The 18,545-nt window shown below is 42.8% G+C and overlaps 1 protein-coding gene across 1 annotated transcript in view; it reads left to right on the top strand.

Moving 5' to 3' along the window:
* Positions 1-14,956, top strand: part of NOX3 (NADPH oxidase 3) — a 40,774-nt gene extending 25,818 nt beyond the window's left edge. Inside the window, exons 11-13 of the mRNA XM_054989472.1 lie at positions 5,944-6,090; positions 10,626-10,750; positions 14,830-14,956. Of these exons, the coding sequence (XP_054845447.1) occupies positions 5,944-6,090; positions 10,626-10,750; positions 14,830-14,956 (399 nt within the window). The remainder of the gene's footprint in view (positions 1-5,943; positions 6,091-10,625; positions 10,751-14,829) is intronic.
* Positions 14,957-18,545: the final 3,589 nt, after the last annotated feature.

Raw genomic sequence — 18,545 nt, 5'->3', positions numbered from 1 at the left:
GCTGAAGTTTTATACTCTGCCAGTGTAAGGATTTGAGCTAAATCTTAATCCATATGTATGAGAGCAGAACTACAAATGACAAAAGGCACAGGTTAGACACTTGTCAGCTTCCTTCAAGTTTTGATGGGCAATGTAGGCAGCTTGGCGGAATGCTGGACAAGTGACAGTTGAAAAGTCCATTGGACAGCAGTCAGAGAGCCAAGCTGCAAGACTAGGATGCCTACATTTCCCATCAAAACTTGAGGGAAGCTGACCAGTGTCCAACCTGTGCCTTTTGTCACTTGTAGTTCCGCTCTGAGTGGTGCAGTAGCTGATAAGACTGGAACATTAAGCTATTTACTTCCCACAAAAACTGGGGAGCAGGCAGAACAGTGCAATATGGCAATTAATATGATGGCATGTACTAGGAAAAGTTCCCTGAGTTCATGAGATGACCTTGAACCCTTTACTCTCTTTCTCCTTTGGAGAAGCATGATATTAGAGCATCTGTTTGGCATGCAGAAGGTCCCAAGATTATTATGTGGCATCACCAGTTAAAAGGATCACGTAGTAGGTGATCTGAAAGGCCTTTGCCTAAGACCTTGGAGAGTTGTTGCCAGTCTGACCTTGATGGACCAGTGGTCTGAGTCAGTGTAAGGCAGCTTCATGAGGATAATTTAAGTGGGTAGCTGTGTTGGCCTGCAGTAGAACAGCAGTATTTGAGTCCAGTGGCACCTTAGAGACCAACAAAATTTTCAGAGTGTTAGCTTTCAAGAGTCAGAGCTCCCTTTTTCAGACACGTCAGAAGTTGACTCTCAAAAGCTCTGAAAACCTTGTTGATTTCTAAGGTACCAACTGGACTCAAATCCTGCAGGCAGCTTCATGAATTCATGTATTCAGGCCTATCTCACGGGGTTGTTGTGAGGATAAAATAAAAAAGGAGAGAACCATGTATACTGCCTTGAGTTCCCTAGAGGAAGAGCAGCATTAAAAAATTGATGAAATAAACAAAATAGCTATACAGGGCACTGAGGAATTGTGTTGTTCATCAAATGGCATTATTGTTACAACTGTTGCCCATGGGGGGCACATAACATCTGTTCTACCATATTCTCTAAAGCACACATAAAGGCAATAGCTCAGGAAAGAATGGCATATTAAGCTTTCATGCTTGGAAAATGCAGCGTCTTCTCAATAACAACCACAAAACTGAGGAAAGATGTTTGAATCTCTTAACAAATCAGGGAGGAATTTTATTAAAGGTCCTGTTTGTTTGTTTATTAACATTATTTATAGTCCAGCATTCTTACTGAGACTCAAGGAAGGTTACACAGTATAGGTCAACATGATCAATGGCTGGGACATTTAATAAACAATACAATTAGATAAGGATTGCAGAAACTTCCCACAGCAACCCTTCGAGTTTGTTCCATGAGAAATGGTTTAAATCAGCCCAAGGAATATCCCAATACATATTTCTGCCTCCAAACATTTTAACAGGATGGCATGATCCACTGTACCAAATGCTGCAGATAGATCCAGGAGGAGCAACAAAGAAGCATGGCCTTTGTCTACATTCAGAGGGAGGTCATCAACTAAAGCCACCAGAGCCATCTCTGTCCCATAGCCCATCCTCAAACGAGCCTGAAAAAAGTTCAGAGCCTGAAAAAAGTTCAGTTTATCCAAGAAGACCTGGGCCGTTTCCACACTGTCTATAAGTAGCACAAGACTCACTGAAGGCTGCTGGCTTCCTTGCACAATTTTTGACGCCATCTGTTTACAAAACGCCACAAACGGTGATTTATGGCGTTTTGTAGTCGGATGGTAGCTGTTTCCACATGCTGTTAAAGAGACTGGCTACTTACTGAACGCTGGCGGGTTTTTTTTCATAGATTCCAATTGCCTCCGATTTCAAAGTGGAAGCAGGCAGTTTGTCTTTCGTCTGATCAGCGTCCTTGACCCGGCACAGGAAAGAGCGGGAAATACCGGTCTCAGAAAAGACGCTGATCAGACGCAAGACAAACTGCCTGCTTCCGCTTTGAAATCAGAGGCATCTGGAATCTGTGGGGAAAAAGTTAGCGTTCAGTAAGTAGACCGTCTCTTTAACAGCATGTGGAAACGGCTGGTGTTAAAAATCACGCAAGGAAGCCAGCAGCCTTCCGTGAGTCTCACGCTATTTATAGAGAGTATGGAAACAGCCATGGTATTTGTCTGCTGTTAGAAAAGGCTGATTAGAGACTGGGGGCCAAGCTACACATGACGAATGACACTTGAACGGCAAGTGGATTGAGTGGAGGGCAAGTGAACAGGGAGAAATACACTTGCCATTCAAGTGTCATTCATCATGTGTAGCTTGGCCCTGGGTCTACATCATTTTTGTCTAGAGTTTTTTTAAGTAGTGAGTGGATAGCCACCTCTTTGAGTGGTCAGAAAAAAGCACCTAATTTGTGATAGGCATCAAGGACTAATTTAGGTGTTCTCAGATGTTTTTAGCAGTCAAGATGAACAAGGATTCAGTGCACTACTTGTGAAGGCACAAGTAGTGGCATTCACAGATGACAGGATCCTGTCATTATCAGTAAAAATGGTCCATGAGCAGACCAGAAGGTATATTAAGCATTTCTTTTGTCTTGCCTATATTACAGGTGGTCAGACTTGCCCTCACAATATTGAGAAGGCTTACGAATACAGCTATGCCATAAGCCCCTTCTCTAAATGTGTTTCAAATACAAATACTGCCGAAGCAGGCAGAAAAATGGAAGCCAGATCCCAGCCAGCAGATGGAACGCTGTTAGCATGTGAGATGACAGGCGAGGCCAGCTCTCAATCCCCATACTTTGGAATTTTGCATGGATCCTAATAGATAGGGTCCCCCGAGAATTCCTGAATAAATCATTGCAACACACCCTACCAATCTTCCCTAATCCATTCTCCTATTCTCAGGTGACTCAGAGCTCTGATAGCCTTACCCACCAATAGTTCATCATGAGTCATCAATCATCACTGACAACTTTAGTTCCACCCAAGAAGACCTTATCAGACCTCCTCAGTTCATTATCCTGTCCCGGAGACAGCTTCCCAATCCTTTGTCCCACCCCGGGAACAACCATTAAATCACTGTTTTGAGGCAGAAGTTCCACAGTATAATTGGACTGCTCCTCTGTAATAGTTGTGCACATGTTTTTGGATACAGCATCCAGCCTCGGACCTCCATCTGAGTTTTTCTGCATTGTTCCTGAGGCAGGTCCACTAAGCCCCTTTAACCTGCTTCTTCTGCCTTTCTCACTTCACTGTCCTGCACATCGCTTTGTCACTTCTGGAGGATGCTGTTTGCTCAGCACTGTCTCTCCCTGCTGCCCTCTTCTGGATGGTAACTATCAGCCAATCCCTCAAACTCTATCCATTTTTCACCACTGCTTTCTAGTTAGCTCCGTGTTGGTGTTGTGTATGTTTCTGAGTGCTGTTGATCTTTATTATTTCAGTTAAAAACCCCTTTTGAGTGAAACATCTGTCTGGTCATTGAAAGAGTTCTCTAGCCAGGACAGTATACACAGGTGGAGATCCTGAAGTTACCCCCTCTCATTGCCTCTCCTTGAATGCTAATTCCCCCAACTCACAAGGAAACCTCCCCATTGAGTAACAGCAGCATCCAGGTCAGAGTGTATTTGTGCTAGTTTATCAGCAAAAATCTTTGCAAAGATGTCACAGCTAATTGTCTGTTTCTGATCAAGTAAAGTTTCAAATGTAGGAATCAGAAGATGTCGAGATACCTTAAACAATTGGGATGGTCATGAATCAGCTGGTACAATTGTGGTAGAGAAATCATATTTGTCACTACCACCACTACTTCATAGGCCTTCCAATGGGCTCTATAGATTCTATCTATCAGATTCAGTGTGAGTTTTCCACCAGCATCTTTTCTAGATACCTTCCAGCCCTCTTTAGGTCACCCAGGTCCATGATAAACCACAGGGCTGGATTCTATCCCATGGGCAGAAGTGGGCCGTTTCCAGATGGCTTACCTGAAGCCACTCCATGCCGCAATGTTGTGGATCGTGCTGGGGAAAATGCGAAATATCGCGTTTTCTCGCGCGAGTTTTGCGTGACGTCGCACAAAACTCACACGAGAAAACGCGATATTTCGCGTTTTCCCCGGCACGATCCACAACATTGCGGCATGGAGCGGCTTCAGGTAAGCCATCTGGAAATGGCCGTGGTCAACAAGGAGCAATTTTGTCAGTGGCTTCAAAGAGCTTCACGTCCCAAGCTTCCACTGCAGCCTCAATAGAGGCTGGAATCCTCTGTGTGTTTGGAATCCTAAAATCCCACAGAACATTTTAGAATCCAGAAGGATCCAAGGGCAGGCCATTTTAATGGGTCCTCCTTTTATGAAGAGTGTGGAGGCCATAGTCTGGATTTGGATTTTGACGAACCAAAAACCACGAACTGGCATGGAACTGGGGCCAGTTATGAACCAGTTTGTGGGGTTTAAATACCCCTTTCCAGCCGCTTAGCAGCAGCAGGGAAAGGGGCATTTAACAGTTTAAAGGGCTCTTTCCTGCCTTGCAAGCATCAGGTCCCTTTAAACTATCAGCTGGCAGGTGGCGGGGGAATTCTCCCCCTCGCCACCTGCCAGCTGATAGTTTAAAGGGACCTGACGGTGGGAGCTGGGACTGGGGTTTGTGGGCCATTTAAAGGCCCCTGCCACTTGCAAGTGGCAGGTCCCTTTAAACTATCAGCTGGCAGGTGGCAATGGGGGGGATCCCTCCCTACTGCCTGCCAGCTGATAGTTTAAAGGGACCTGCCACTTGCAAGCTGCAGGAAAAGTTTAAATTAAAAAGTTAAACTGTCCCTTTCCCAATATGACCCAAACGAACTCGGACCAGTAACCAGTTCGTGGAAGTTCATAGAAAGGTGCTTCCACGATCCGTGGTTCGCGAAACATGAACTGGCCTGGTTCGTGCATTTTTTTGGGTCATAATTGGATTCATGCCCACCTCTAGTTGGGACTGAATCACATTATTTTCTTCTAACTATGTCTCTGTTATTATATCCAGGTCAATTCCCTTTTCCTGAAACCCTAGGGAAGGCATACAGTTTTGTCTCTCACCAATCTGCCATTGCAGACTATTAGGGAAGAGGGGGGGAAATAGGGGGCCCTGCATCATTAACTCTAGTAGGGATGCTATGAAACTGATGTCTAAACGTTCACCCTTTCTTTCACCTCGTTTCCCTGTTGAAAATTGCCAATCCACCTGTGGATTATCCTGTGTGATCTTGGGCTTTAAAGCCCCCAATCCCAGTGGCTATATTCTATACAAAAGAAGTATATAAAAGTGATTGCAGAACCCCTAACCTGTACTGCAGTCCTAATTTTCTGCAACATAGTTCCTTATCTGCAAAATAGAAACAATAATATTGATCTACCTCCATCCCTCTGCAGGCCCTGACAAAATTGTTGTAAGGATAACTGAGGGTGGGGGTGGGGATAACAAAATTGTTGTAAGGATAACCTGACAAAATTGTTGAAAGGATAACTGAGAAATGATGTCAACTTTTTTGAATGCTGAGAAGATTGATAGAAATGCCTATTATTATTACTTTGTCTAAGGCCGCCTCGAGAGTTTATGATTCAGCACATATTTGGACACCTTCTTAAGTCCCTCATGCTGTTTTATTACTGGAAGTAGTTTAAGCTTCTAGATTTGGCTCTTGGAGACAATACTTGTTTTTTATTAAATCTGTTTAAATGGTAAATGAATGAATACGGGAGAATTTTAAAAAACAATAGTCAGGGAACTCTGAACGGCCAATGCTGGATAGAAAATCAAGTATAAATTTACACCTAAGCACAGTAGTCTGCTATAAGATTTGCCACTTATCTCAAAATAAATAATTTAGGAGCCATATAGATGCCCGATGAAAGCTTGCACTTTGTTGAATTGTTTTACTTTCCCTTGACAGGTTTATTTCTATTGGATTTGCCGAGATCCGTCTGCCTTTGAGTGGTTTGCTGATCTCCTGTGCTTGCTGGAAGCACAAATGGCTGAGAAAGGGAAAGCCCATTTTCTAAGCTATCACATATTTCTTACCAGCTGGGATGAAAGTCAGGTATAAACGAAATTTGATGGGACTGAGTTACTGAATCTTACTTTCCCAGGGCTACAGCCTAAGGAACAGTAATCAAATGAATGCTTAATCACAAGAAGCATGACTTCCTAAAAGTGAATAGAAGTTACATTTGTCTTTTGAAAGTACCCTTTTAAAGTATAACACTGAAGGAGGCCCAGACACTCCACCTGAGGCCTCTGTCTTCTGCAGCAGCAGCAGCAGCAGCTCAGTATCCCGGTCTGCAACATCTATTGCTTGGGCACCCTCGAAGCCCTTCTCTCACACTCTTTTCCTACTCATTCCATCTCCTGTTCTCCATGTGGCTAACTTATGCCACCAACCAAGCTCACTGTCCTTGTTTGAACCTTTCAAGTTCTCTTTAAGTCACCTCACTGCTTCTGGCACCAGCTTTATGTCTACTTCTGCTGGCCATTTTTGTAGGTTCAGAAAAGTATTAGCCAAATGAAATGTGACAAAGAAGTCCTTGTGCATGTTCAGATATCTACCTCAGTCATATATAAAATGGCAAGCGTGTGAATACAGGGGTCCCCCCCCCCTATTTTTACATAAAACAGAGGGGAACAAAACCTGCCCCCACCTCCATGCTTTATTGATTGAAAATATAGGACAGCTCTCTTCTCATATTAGGGCTAGGCTGGGGAAAATGTTTCAAACAAGAGTGCAGTGAGTTAAGGTAGGTGAGGGGCAAGGTTTAGCTCCCCTCACTTACACACTGTTTTGCATAAAACAATTTAGAAAATTCCTATTCCTCATATTTGACAGAATGTAGCAGCCATATGAACAAAAGTAGCCAATGTGGTATAGCAGTGAGCAGTGAGCAAGGGGAGACCTGGATTTAAATCCCCCAGGACTCCTTGGGTTTCTCTCTCTTTCTCTCTCAACCTAGCAGGAAGGGGTGGGGGGTACCTATGTAAAACTTTTTGAGCTCTTTGGAAGAAAGACAGAATAAACTTGTAAGAGATACCTAGTTATAACAATACTTAGCATTTATATGGCAAGTTAAAATGTTCAAAGTGATTTATATAAATTATCTTAATAATATTTACAACAGGTCTATAAAGTATGTCAGTATTATTCTTACTGGGATGCTGGGGGGGGGCTTGAACAAAGCCACCTTATGATGTATGAAGGTGCCCTAAGATTGTTTGCAGGCCTTCTTGAGACTCTGAGAGGCCCCAGGCCTAAATGGTCATTGGAGGTCCTTTCCTTTTCTGTTCCTTATCACTGCACCCTCAGTGTTTCCTAATTATTTTTCACATCCTTGTCAAATGCCAGAGATTTGGGGGGGGGGGTGCTGGGGAAGATATGATGTCACTTCCAGGTGATAGTCTTGGCTTCCTTCCCTACTATCTGTAGTTTTCATCATAGAAACCAGGGAGAAATTCTTAGTGTCCTTATGTGGAGGCCATTTTTCTCCAGATCCTCACTTCCTCAGAGGTGAGAAACTGGGACTGGGGTGGATAATTCCCTGTCCTGGATGGGTAAATGAGAGGCCTGCCTGACTCCTCTTCCTGCTGCAGCCCAATGATCTCCCTGAAATGCTGCTCCTGGAAGACAGGGGAAACTCAGCAAGGGCATGGGGGCAAATTTGGCGTCTGCTACAGGAAAGAGGAATTTGCAGAAATTGTACATCTCTTTCCATCAATAGAAAATTTAGTCTGGATACAACCAATACTTTGCCATCTACAATATGAGCAAAGGTGGCACCCACAAAAGAAGACAATCCAGTGCAAAAATAGCTCTGCCACACTATTCAACCAGTCCCACCTAGGACTGCCAATCCCCTGGTGGGTGTGAGGGATCTCCTACTCCCTGCCTCTACCCCCTGCCACCACTGGCCAACAGGAGAAAAAGGCCCTGGGGAATGGGTCCAGAAGGCAAGAAATTCGCCTCTGTGAAGGGCAGGGGCATGCCCACCACCAAGCGTGCTGTAAGAGCACCCTTTGCACGTGTGCCCAAGGGGTTTACAAAGGTAAGTGCCAGGTCTCCTACCCTCTCACCAAGAGGGTAAGGGGACCTGGCAACCCTTGTTCCACTTCAATTATTGCTTTATGTTTCCAACCCCATCTGCTGACTGCAGATTGAAGAGTGGACAATAGTTGCATTGAGCCACTCTTTCCTTGGCAGTACATCCAATTTGGCTTCCCTACTACTTTGAATGGTTTTTAAGCCTGTTCAGAGGAGAAAATTCCTGTTTTGTTGCATCAGAAGCAAGCTGTTTTTTCTGTCATTGGCCAGTAGGCTTGTCTATTTTCAGTGGAATTTCTGGGCTGAGAAAACAGTGCTTGTGCAGAGGCTAAACTCTGGCCAATAAAAACCCAAGGAGGAACTGAATCCATCAGAAACAACTAATATCAGTGTTAATCATGCATTTGTCTCTCAGACTCTGTGCCGCTCAACTCCTCCTAACAAAGGCAACAAGAGAGAGAGAGAGGAGCGATTATATTTTTGTTGCTAAGACATGGAAGTTTTAGAACCTATTCCAAAACACAAAATTCTAGATGTGATGCACCAACCATAAACTACAATCTGAGTTTCAGATATATGTTTTTCAGGGCAAAATGCAATTACCATCAAATAGTGGTGTGCTTTTGGTGATTCTTTCCATCATTGTTGAGTGGTTTTGGGGCTTCAAGTTTGTAGAATTCTGAAAAAAAAATAGCCATACTACCTTTCAGGAACTTGAGCTGGGGTAGAAAATACTGCTTGCTGCTCTTGACTAGGATGGTAATTTATGTAGACCCAATCTCCAGCCAGGCTACTGCAGCAATATTGTTGGTCTGTCTGGGAGAGAAAAAGAATGAAGTTCATGAACTAAACGATGATTAAATGTGCAGGTCAAATAAAACCAAATCACACTGAAGTCAAACCCAAAGAACTGAAGTTACTGCTCATTTTAAGGTTCCATTTATTAGCTGGGATCCAGTGATACGCAAACAGGAACATAAATGGACTTAGAGCAGTTCCACTTGCACAAGAGTGCAACACGTAGTCCTTTCCTCTTTATAGGTTGCATCCAGACTAAATTTTCCCCTCACAGAAGGGCAGGTGTAATTTCTGCAAGTTCCCCTTTCTTGTTAAACACCTCCACTTTAACCCTCCTGCTGACCAACATGGGTAGCCATGTTGGTCTGCAGTAGAATAACAGGATTTGAGTCCAGCCAGCACCTTAGAGACCAACAAGATTTTCAGGGTATGAGTTCTTGATATCTAGTAACTGAAGAAGGGAGCTCTGGCTCTAGAAAGCTCATACGCTGAAAATCTTGTTGGTCTCTAAGGTACCAGCTGGACTCAAACTTCATGCTATTCTTAAGGGTTCCCTGCCTCCCTGGAGAAGCAATTTGGGAGGATCAGTGGGTTGCAAGTTGCAACAGGAGAAGGGAGGTAGGAAAGTTCCGTTTCTTCGATGGAAGTGTCTTCTGTCTGGAGAAAATTTAGTCTAGCTCCAACCCTATTTATTATACTACCCAGGAATGGATTGCACAAGATTATGTGCAAGTGGAAATGCAAATAGTGATCCACAAGCTTGACTTAGATCAAGTGGCCATTGAGGTATTTTTCTTGTGTTTCTACTTGTGCAAGAGTTCTAACACAAGCAGAAATGTTATGCTAGATCCATCATATTATCTCAATCTTTTAAACGTTTTTATAACGTACTTTTAGCCTGCAAACTATTTTTGGAGACTAATTTTAAGCTGCTTAATGTTTTATACTGTTTTTATACTTCTAATGTCGGGCTTTTAATTGTCAACAACTTTATTGGATTTGTATTATGTTTAATCTGTAAACTGCCCCCAGCAAGTCTTCTGTAGAGGCAACGTAAGGAAAAGAATTTGTTAATGTCAAATATTAAGCCATAGTACTGTTTGTCATCCTGGTTAGCCATTTCTGCATGGCCATTGCAACCTGACCTGGCCATTCTTAAGCACTACTTATTAACATCCAGATTGGGCTCTACATCAGACTGAAGAATGCTCAGAAACTACAATTAGCTTGGATTAGAATCAGCTTCATTACCTGATCCTCTGAGTTACAGTGAATGGGAACTCAGAAGAGGGCTTTTTCTCTTGATATTCATAGCCTCTGAGATGCCTTGTCAGGGATGGCTTGCACAGTTTTTTTTCCCTTCTTTGCTTACCATAAAAACATGGTTGTTCCAGAGTGTATTTGCTGTTGTTGAATTTTTGCTACAGACTAGCTGGTTCTTGTTTACTTTGCTCTGTTTTTTACAGATACTGTTTTATTGTTTTTATATGATTTTATTATTAGGAAGAATAAAAAATGTCTTAATGAAAATAAATTTATTTTGATGGGACCCACCACTCAATTTGTGAGGCTTGGAGCAGTAGTCCCCCACCCCTAAAAAGGGTGTTCCCTGATAATTGCATTTTTGCATTAATATTCATTTCCATTCATATGGTAGTAGTATAACTTCTCCTTGTTGATTCAAATGCACTATTACAACTTGTTGCTTTTAAAACAAGGGTGTTTTTTTTTTATTCATTCCTATTTAGGCTACTCACATTGCCTTACATAAGGATGAAAAGGTGGATGTAATTACTGGGTTGAAACAAAAAACCTTCTATGGAAGACCAAACTGGGATACTGAATTTAAGCAAATCGCAGAAAATCATCCTAGGTAAGGCAAGCAACCAAATTACACCATTAGACTGAGTCTTTCCCAGGGTAAAAGACAGGAAGAGATGTTTGTACCCCCTTTTAAAAATTACCCTTTAAAATAATTTGTTAGGTTCTTATGCTGAAAGCAACTTTCCACATAATAAAGCCTTAAATGAAGAAATTTTGGATAGACTAATGCCAATAAAATCTAATTTTTGGACAAGAAAATCTAATATTTCCAAGTATTTCAATATCTTGGCATTTGTCCAGCTATAATTGAAAGACACAATCCAATTATTGTTCAGCACAAAGGACAAAGTAACATTAATTTCCCTTGAAAATGGTTATTAAAGAGATAAACAGTGAGGCTTTTTTCTTACAATGTCAAGGATGTGTTTGTTCCCTGACATAATTGGCTGTGGATCTAAAGGCAATGCTCTTATGTTATTAGTTCGTCTCAGCTAGAAAGGCCTAAGCCGAACTCGAGAGTTTGTTAAGAAAAGCTTCCTTGTTCCCAAAAGACTTTGAAGCAATCATCACAATTTATTTTGTATTCATAAAAGAGAAAAACTAAAAATCTTTGTGATTTCTTAGTAGTTTACCTACTTGCTGAACAAAAATGAATGCCAAGAAAAAATATTTAAATATTATTTTAAAGCACGAAGTTATGTAATGGAATGTGTAATCCAGGGGCAGCCAGTTCTCGTCACTGGATATCAACTATAAACACAAAATGTCCTTATATAAAGTATTTTTAAGTCATCAGTGTTTTTGTTTAAAAATACTGTTATTCTTCATGAACTTGACACGTTGTCAATTCTATTGCCTTTTTCTATGAAAAACAGAATATTTCAAAAGTCAGCTCATTGCAAACTTGCTTGATATTCTGATAGTATCTCAAAACTAATGGTCCAGAAAGTAAATGGGGTTTTGCTACAAAACACAGCTCCTACAGATTAATACTACATACTATTAGGGTTGCTAACTCTTAGGTTGGGAAATTCCTGGAGATTTGGGGGTGGACCTTGAGGAGGGCAAAGTTTGGGGAGAGAAGAGGTCTCATAAGGGTATAATGTTTATAATGCTTATAACTGGAAAGCCAGTTTGGTGTAGCGGTTAAGAGCGCGGGACTCTAATCTGGAGAGCTGCCCTCTTTGCCCCCATGCAAGACGGGCTCCCTGGTATACAGAAGAGCTCCGATAGAAGAAGTGGGAGCTAAGACAGCTTGAGCGAATGTGGCGACGATCTCGGGACAAAGAGGCAAGATCATCTTATAGGACGTTTATGAAAGCCTATGAGGTGGCAGCGAAGGCTGTGAAGAAAGAGTTTTATGCAGCCTCCATCGCGTTAGCTAGCTCACGCCTGGCAAAATTGTTTAATGTGGTTCGGTCACTGGTCTCCTTGCCAGAGGGAGGCCATCAAATTTTGAATTCAGATATTAGCTGTGAGGCTTTGGGCAGCTTTTTTGCTGATAAAATCTTGTCTCTCCACCATGAATTGTCAGCCACAGTTGATTCAGTGAATGAGCTAGAGACCCCTTGGCCGTCTTCAGGGCTGATATTTGATCATTTCAGCCCACTCTCTGGGGAGGAAATTGACAGGACCCTGTGATCAGTTAGGCCCACCACATGTCCCTTGGACCCATGCCCTTCATGGCTGGCAAAGGCCAGTGCCGAGGGGCTGCGATCCTCACTGGAGGCCATTGTTAACCTATCCTTAGGCTCCGGGGTTTTTCCTTGTCCATTAAAGGAAGCTGTGGTGAGGCCTCTTTTAAAGAAACCATCGCTGGACCCCACTGACCTGGTCAATTACCGCCCAGTTTCAAACCTCCCGTTTCTGGGAAAGGTGATTGAGCAGGCGGTGGTGGAACAGCTGCAGGGCTTCCTGAACAATGTGTCAGCCCTAGACCCCTCCCACTCCGGGTTCCGTCCAGGACATGGGACGGAGATATTGCTGACGATCTTCGTAGACAGACGATCTTCGTAGACATCTGGATCGAGGTGGCTTGGCGCTGCTGATATTATTGGATCTGTTGGCAGCGTTCGATACAGTTGATTACTATCTTCTGACTCACTGCTTCGCCGATGTGGGGATACGAGGGACTGCCTTCCAGTGACTTGTCTCTTTTCTCCATGGTCGGGAACAGAGTGTGGCACTTGGGGAGAAATTGTCATCCCGCCACCCTTTGGTGTGTGGGGTCCCACAGGGAGCAATACTCTCCCCTTTATTGTTTAACATCTATATGCGCCCCCTTGCCCAGTGGGTGCAAAGTTTCAGACTTGGGTGTCATCAATATGCAGACGACACCCAGTTGTATCTGATGATGGATGGCCAGCCCAGCTCAGCCCCAGATGTCCTGGAACATGCTTTTGCAGCCGTGACTGGTTGGTTGAAACAGAGTTGGCTGAAACTGAACCCGACAAAGACGGAGGTCCTGTACTTGAGCCACGGGGGATTAGGTTTGGGACTTCAGCTCCCGGCCCTCGATGGGGCACCGTTAGTGCCAGTTCCGAGGGTTAAGAGCCTGCGGGTGATCTTGGATGCCTCTCTGAAAATGGAGGCACAGGTCACAGCGGTTTTCAGGTCCTCTTTTTTCCATCTGTGGCAAACCAGGCAACTTGTCCCTTACCTGTCAACCCGTGACTTAACTACAGTGATCCAAACAACAGTCATCTCTAGGCTAGATTACTGTAACTCGCTCTATGCGGGGCTGCCCTTGAGCCTGACCCAGAGATTACAGCTGGTACAAAATTCAGTGGCGCATGTTACTACGAGAGTGCCAAATAGGGCACATATAACACCATTCTTATGCAAGTTGCATTGGTTGCCAGTGGAATACCGGATCAGATTCAAGGTTCTGGTATTGACCTATAAGGCCCTGTGCGGACTGGGACCAGCATATCTACGGGACTGTCTCTCCCCATATATTCCCCAGAGGACACTCCGATCAGGGGACAAACAGCTGTTGGTGGGCCCTGGCCCCAAGGAGGCCTGCCTAGCTTCAACTAGAGCCAGGGCCTTTTCGGTCCTGGCTCCCACCTGGTGGACCTGCTATCTTTTCGCCGGGCCTGCAAGACAGAGTTGTTCTGCCAGGCATATGGCTGAGGCTGGGCCTTTGCCGGCCGGGGAAAAAGGGGTGTATAAAACCCTTCCTGTGAAGGCTGTCTACCATCCTGTTTTAAATGTTGTTTTTAATGAACATGAATTTTTAATTGTATTTTAATTGTATTTTTAATATGTTGTTATCCGCCCTGAGCCTGCTCACAGGGAGGGCGGAATACAAATTTGAAATAAATAAATAAATAAATAAATAAATAAATAAATAAATAAATAAATAAATAAATAAATAAATTCTCTACTCCTCCACTTGAAGCCAGCTGGGTGACCTTGGGCTAGTCACAGTTCTCTGGAGCTCTCTCAGCCCCACCCACCTCACAGGGTGTTTTGCTGTGGGGATAATAATGACACACTTTGTAAACCGCTCTGTGGGCATTAAGTTGTCCTGAAGGGTGGTATATAAATCGAATGTTGTTGTTGTTAGGGTCCGCCTCCCTAAGTTGCCATTTCCTCCAGGGGAACTGGTGTCTGTCATCTGGAGATCAGTTGTAATTCCAGAAGATCTCCAAGCCCCGTATGGAGGGTGGCAACACTACATACTAGTGAGGCCTTCACAGAAAAAGATCCCATGAGTGTGAGCACAGCTAAGACATTACATATAAGCCCCAAATGATAGATCTCAATCTGTGGAATCACTTTCTCAATCTCTTTCTCACATCCTTCCCTTCAAAGATTTTTTTTCCTCATTGGACATGGACCTGGACAATAGATATACCATATTGTGTTTCTAATTTTGTAGGATATGCTGAGAGTCAGTGAACACTGTAAGCCACTCCTAATCTAAACCAGCCCACTCTCCTAATGCAGGATATTCCCCATCTCTCTGACAGATATCTTCAACAAACTCCGTCTCTAACATCTCTGATAAAATTCCCCTGATTTTCCTAGAAGGATAAATGTTTGGTAAAATCAAAATGTTCAATGTATTTTTAAGGGAAAGGGTTTTAGAATAAATCTGTACTTTTTTTATTTTTTTGGCAGTGACAGCATTGGCGTTTTCTTTTGTGGGCCTAAAACTCTCTCTAAAATCCTTCAAAAGAAGTGCAACTGGTATTCCTCTGCAGATCCAAGAAGCGTTCAATTTTACTACAACAAAGAAAGTTTCTAGTCCTTATTTTTGAAATCTATGAGTTTAGGTTATTTTCTTCTATATTTTGGCATTATGCCATCAAAGCATTTGGTGCTTCATTTTAAATAAAGATTCAGAGGAGTTAGCAGTATTAGTCTATAGGTGCAAAATAGTAAAGAGTCCAGTAACACCTTTAAGACTAACCAACTTTATTGTCGCATAAACTTTCGAGAACCACAGCTCTCTTCATCAGATGTTTGGTATGAGTTATACTGTAATTTGTTTCATTGCTTGGAGTGAGCTACTGTAACAGTGGGTGAGTGGTTCGGTTGCGAATCAGCACTCAGCTGGTTTGAATCCCACTATTGCCATGAGCTCAGTAGGTGGCCTTGGGTAAACCATTCCTCTCAGCTCCAGCAGCTCCCCAGCTGTATTGTGGGGATAATAATAACACTAACTTGTTCACCACTCTGGGTGGGGCACTGATCTGTCTAGAAGAGCGGTATATAAGCACAGTTATTATTAAATGATGCTTTAAAATGTCCAGAAGGAAAGTTTCCAATTGTTCCAACAGTCCATGAGCTCGTACAAAACATAGATCAAATTTATATGTGCCACTTTAAAATGCTTTTCAACATATCTCCCACTATTTCTGTATAAGTGTGGGAAAAGGCAATGCTAAGTGAACATGTGCACATGTGAAAAGACAGGAAGCCATTTTTAAATGCATTTGTATCACATTTCAGAAGTGATTGATGTACAGACAGGAAAGTTGATTTATAATCACATCAGTGAGAAAGGTGGACTATAAACAAATAAATAAATGTTAACCTTACTGTGTTTGACAATCCGTGTGTCAATGTCAGTCACCCAGGTTGGTGAGGGGGTGTGGCACGGCTAATAAGATACACCTGCCAGGCTGCCCAGAAACACAAAGGGCTGCTTCCCTAGCCCCTTGCGGCCTGCACTGGCCAGGGATATGGCTTCTTCGGGCACTAATGGATCAATCCGGTGGATCAAGGCCACACCCACTCCTGAGGGGCTCTGGGAGAACCCAGGGCTGACCTCCCCCGGCTCTTCTGTTAAAAGGTGAGCCAAGGGTGAGCAAAGGAAGAGCTAAACTTCTCCTGCACTGCTAGGGAAGAGAAGCCAGGGAGGAGAGGGCTTTAGGTGATATTGAATTCCCCTCCTTTCTAATAACTGTGGCACCCAAAGGCCTGGATAGAAAGGACTCTTTGGGGGCACAGGAGTTCTGGATACCAACCCTAGGGAGTAGAACCCTGACAATTAGTTTCTAATTTGCCCAGTAGTCATATAACTTCATTTCTTTTCATCAAGACAGTTCTTCAGCTCACTTGACAAAAACTGCAGCTCCAGTGTGAGTATGCACCCACATTTTTTACTCTTCCTCATTTTCTGCTTTTCTTAAGGGTTACTCCTCTTTCATTGTGCTTGAACACTCCCACTTTGCTGCCATTATATTCTTGAGATACCACTGATTCATAGGAGTGCAATTTTAGTCACAGATGGCTATGGGGCGGGGGGGAGGTAAGGAAGTTGCCTTCCTGCACCACAACTCCATGCTGCTTAGGAGGATTCAAAACTGTACTCATTCACTCCAACTTAGTCCAGCTTCCAGCAGAAAGCACTGATTTCCATCTTTTTCTGTACTTTGCCATATTTCCCCCTCCTTTTACAGCACAACTATTTTTCTTCATTTTGGTCAATGATAAACCATTTCTAATACGTTTAGGGAACATAACACTCATGTGCTTCCATGATAACATTTTTCTTTCTAAAAAGAATAAGAAACTATGAGAACATCAAAGAATTAATACATGCAAGTAGATTTGTTCAGCAGTAAACAAAACAGAGATATTATATTTGTACTAAGGTGTAAAATACAGATCAAGGGGATCAAATAATGTGTTTACTGATCCACGCAATAAAATCTGTTGTACAAAACATCCCATGTGTGTCACCAGATGAACAAGACAAATGACAACATTATACATACACACATGCACAAGGGAAAAAACACTAGGAAAGATAACAGTATACAGGGGAAGACAAACTCACATAAGGATAAAAATTGTTACTGCATACTACAGGTATAGTTTATAATCTTCTGTTTGGAGAGTTAATTTGTATGGAGGGTTTCTCTATAAAGAATACAGTTATAGTATTATTGCATTTAAAGTTGTGCATCTTAGTTTTAAGGGAGGTTTTTCCTCCAGTGAAATGATTAATGTCAGGTATAGAGTGGAGTCATAGAGTAAGTGATAAATGAGCCTGTGCCACTATGCCTAGAGGTATCCCCTTTCCTCAGTGTATGTACTAAATCTTGGAGAAAGCTGATTTGAGAGAGAGAGAGAGAGAGAGAGAGAGAGAGAGAGTATACACACAAATGTTCAAATGTTACATTGAACTGGTTGTTCATGAAACTGTTCAGACATGGGCAAACATCTGCTGCCTCCCTATGAAAGAAAGAGGTATTAATGTCTGGCAAATCCAGATTGATTGTTTTAAGGGGCCTATATGAGAAGTAACAAGCAGTAAAGTACTGTACTGCCAGGAAAGGGAGGGGAGGAAACTCTCGGGATTGATACGAAGCTAGTGTCCTGCAACAAGGTGCAATGTTTAACTTCTCTCTTGAGTTGGCTTCTCTTGACTGTCTAGATTTATTCCTATTTTTGCAAATCACTGTAATATGCTACAGAAGAAGCATTTTGGGTCTGCCTTTGGTATCTGATTTTTAATTATATGGCAAAGATATCTCAGAAGAGACTTAAAAAGAACATTGCTAGGCTTTCTGGAAGCTAACAAAATATTTGAATATCCATCAATTTTCTTGTTTCTTTCTGACAGTTAAAATTCCACCAGTCTATAGTAAACCCCTAGGAGGGTCATGCCAGAGCATTATAAACATTCATTAGCAGACCTATGAGCAAACATTGCATATGGACAGAATAGTTCTATTCAAACATCAACCCTGGCTTGTTTACTATGGTTGCCTCTTGTCCCTGTCACCAAACAAAATTCACAGATGTTCTCTTGAGTTCCATTAAGTGGCTTGGCTGTTGGCAAAGCCTTGCTATGTATGCAACCCACTTGCTATTGGTTGACTGCAATAAATAAGCAGGGAAAAGATAAGAAAGTCAAGAGCAAGCCAAACCGTCTTGGAGATCTTTGCGTTACTTTCAGCGAAGTCAGTAGCACCCTCCCCATTACCCTCTCTTAACCACTTCACTGCATCCCAGTTTGTTGTAGTGGTTAAGAGCGTGGGACTCTAATCTGGAGAGCCGGGTTTGATTCCCCACTCCTCCACTTGAAGCCAGCTGGGTGACCTTGAGCTAGTCACGGCTCTCTGGAGCTCTCTCAGCCCCACCCACCTCACAGGGTGTTTGTTGTGGGGATAATGATGGCATACTTTGTAAACCACTCTGAGTGGGCATTAAGTTGTCCTGAAGGGAGGTATATAAATTGAATGTTGTTGTTGTTGTTGTTATTCCCTAAACTCCTTTTACTCTTAAAGAAAACAGATGCCGTACAGCCCTCAGCACCCTTTCTCTCTTACCTTTTTGTCATGTTCTCTCTCCTGGGATATAAAAGGAGGTTTCAAGGAAAA

The sequence above is a fragment of the Eublepharis macularius genome, chromosome 1 (assembly GCF_028583425.1).
Source record: "Eublepharis macularius isolate TG4126 chromosome 1, MPM_Emac_v1.0, whole genome shotgun sequence".
Classification (NCBI taxonomy): domain Eukaryota; kingdom Metazoa; phylum Chordata; class Lepidosauria; order Squamata; family Eublepharidae; genus Eublepharis; species Eublepharis macularius.
This window is presented reverse-complemented; position numbering and strand designations above follow the sequence as displayed.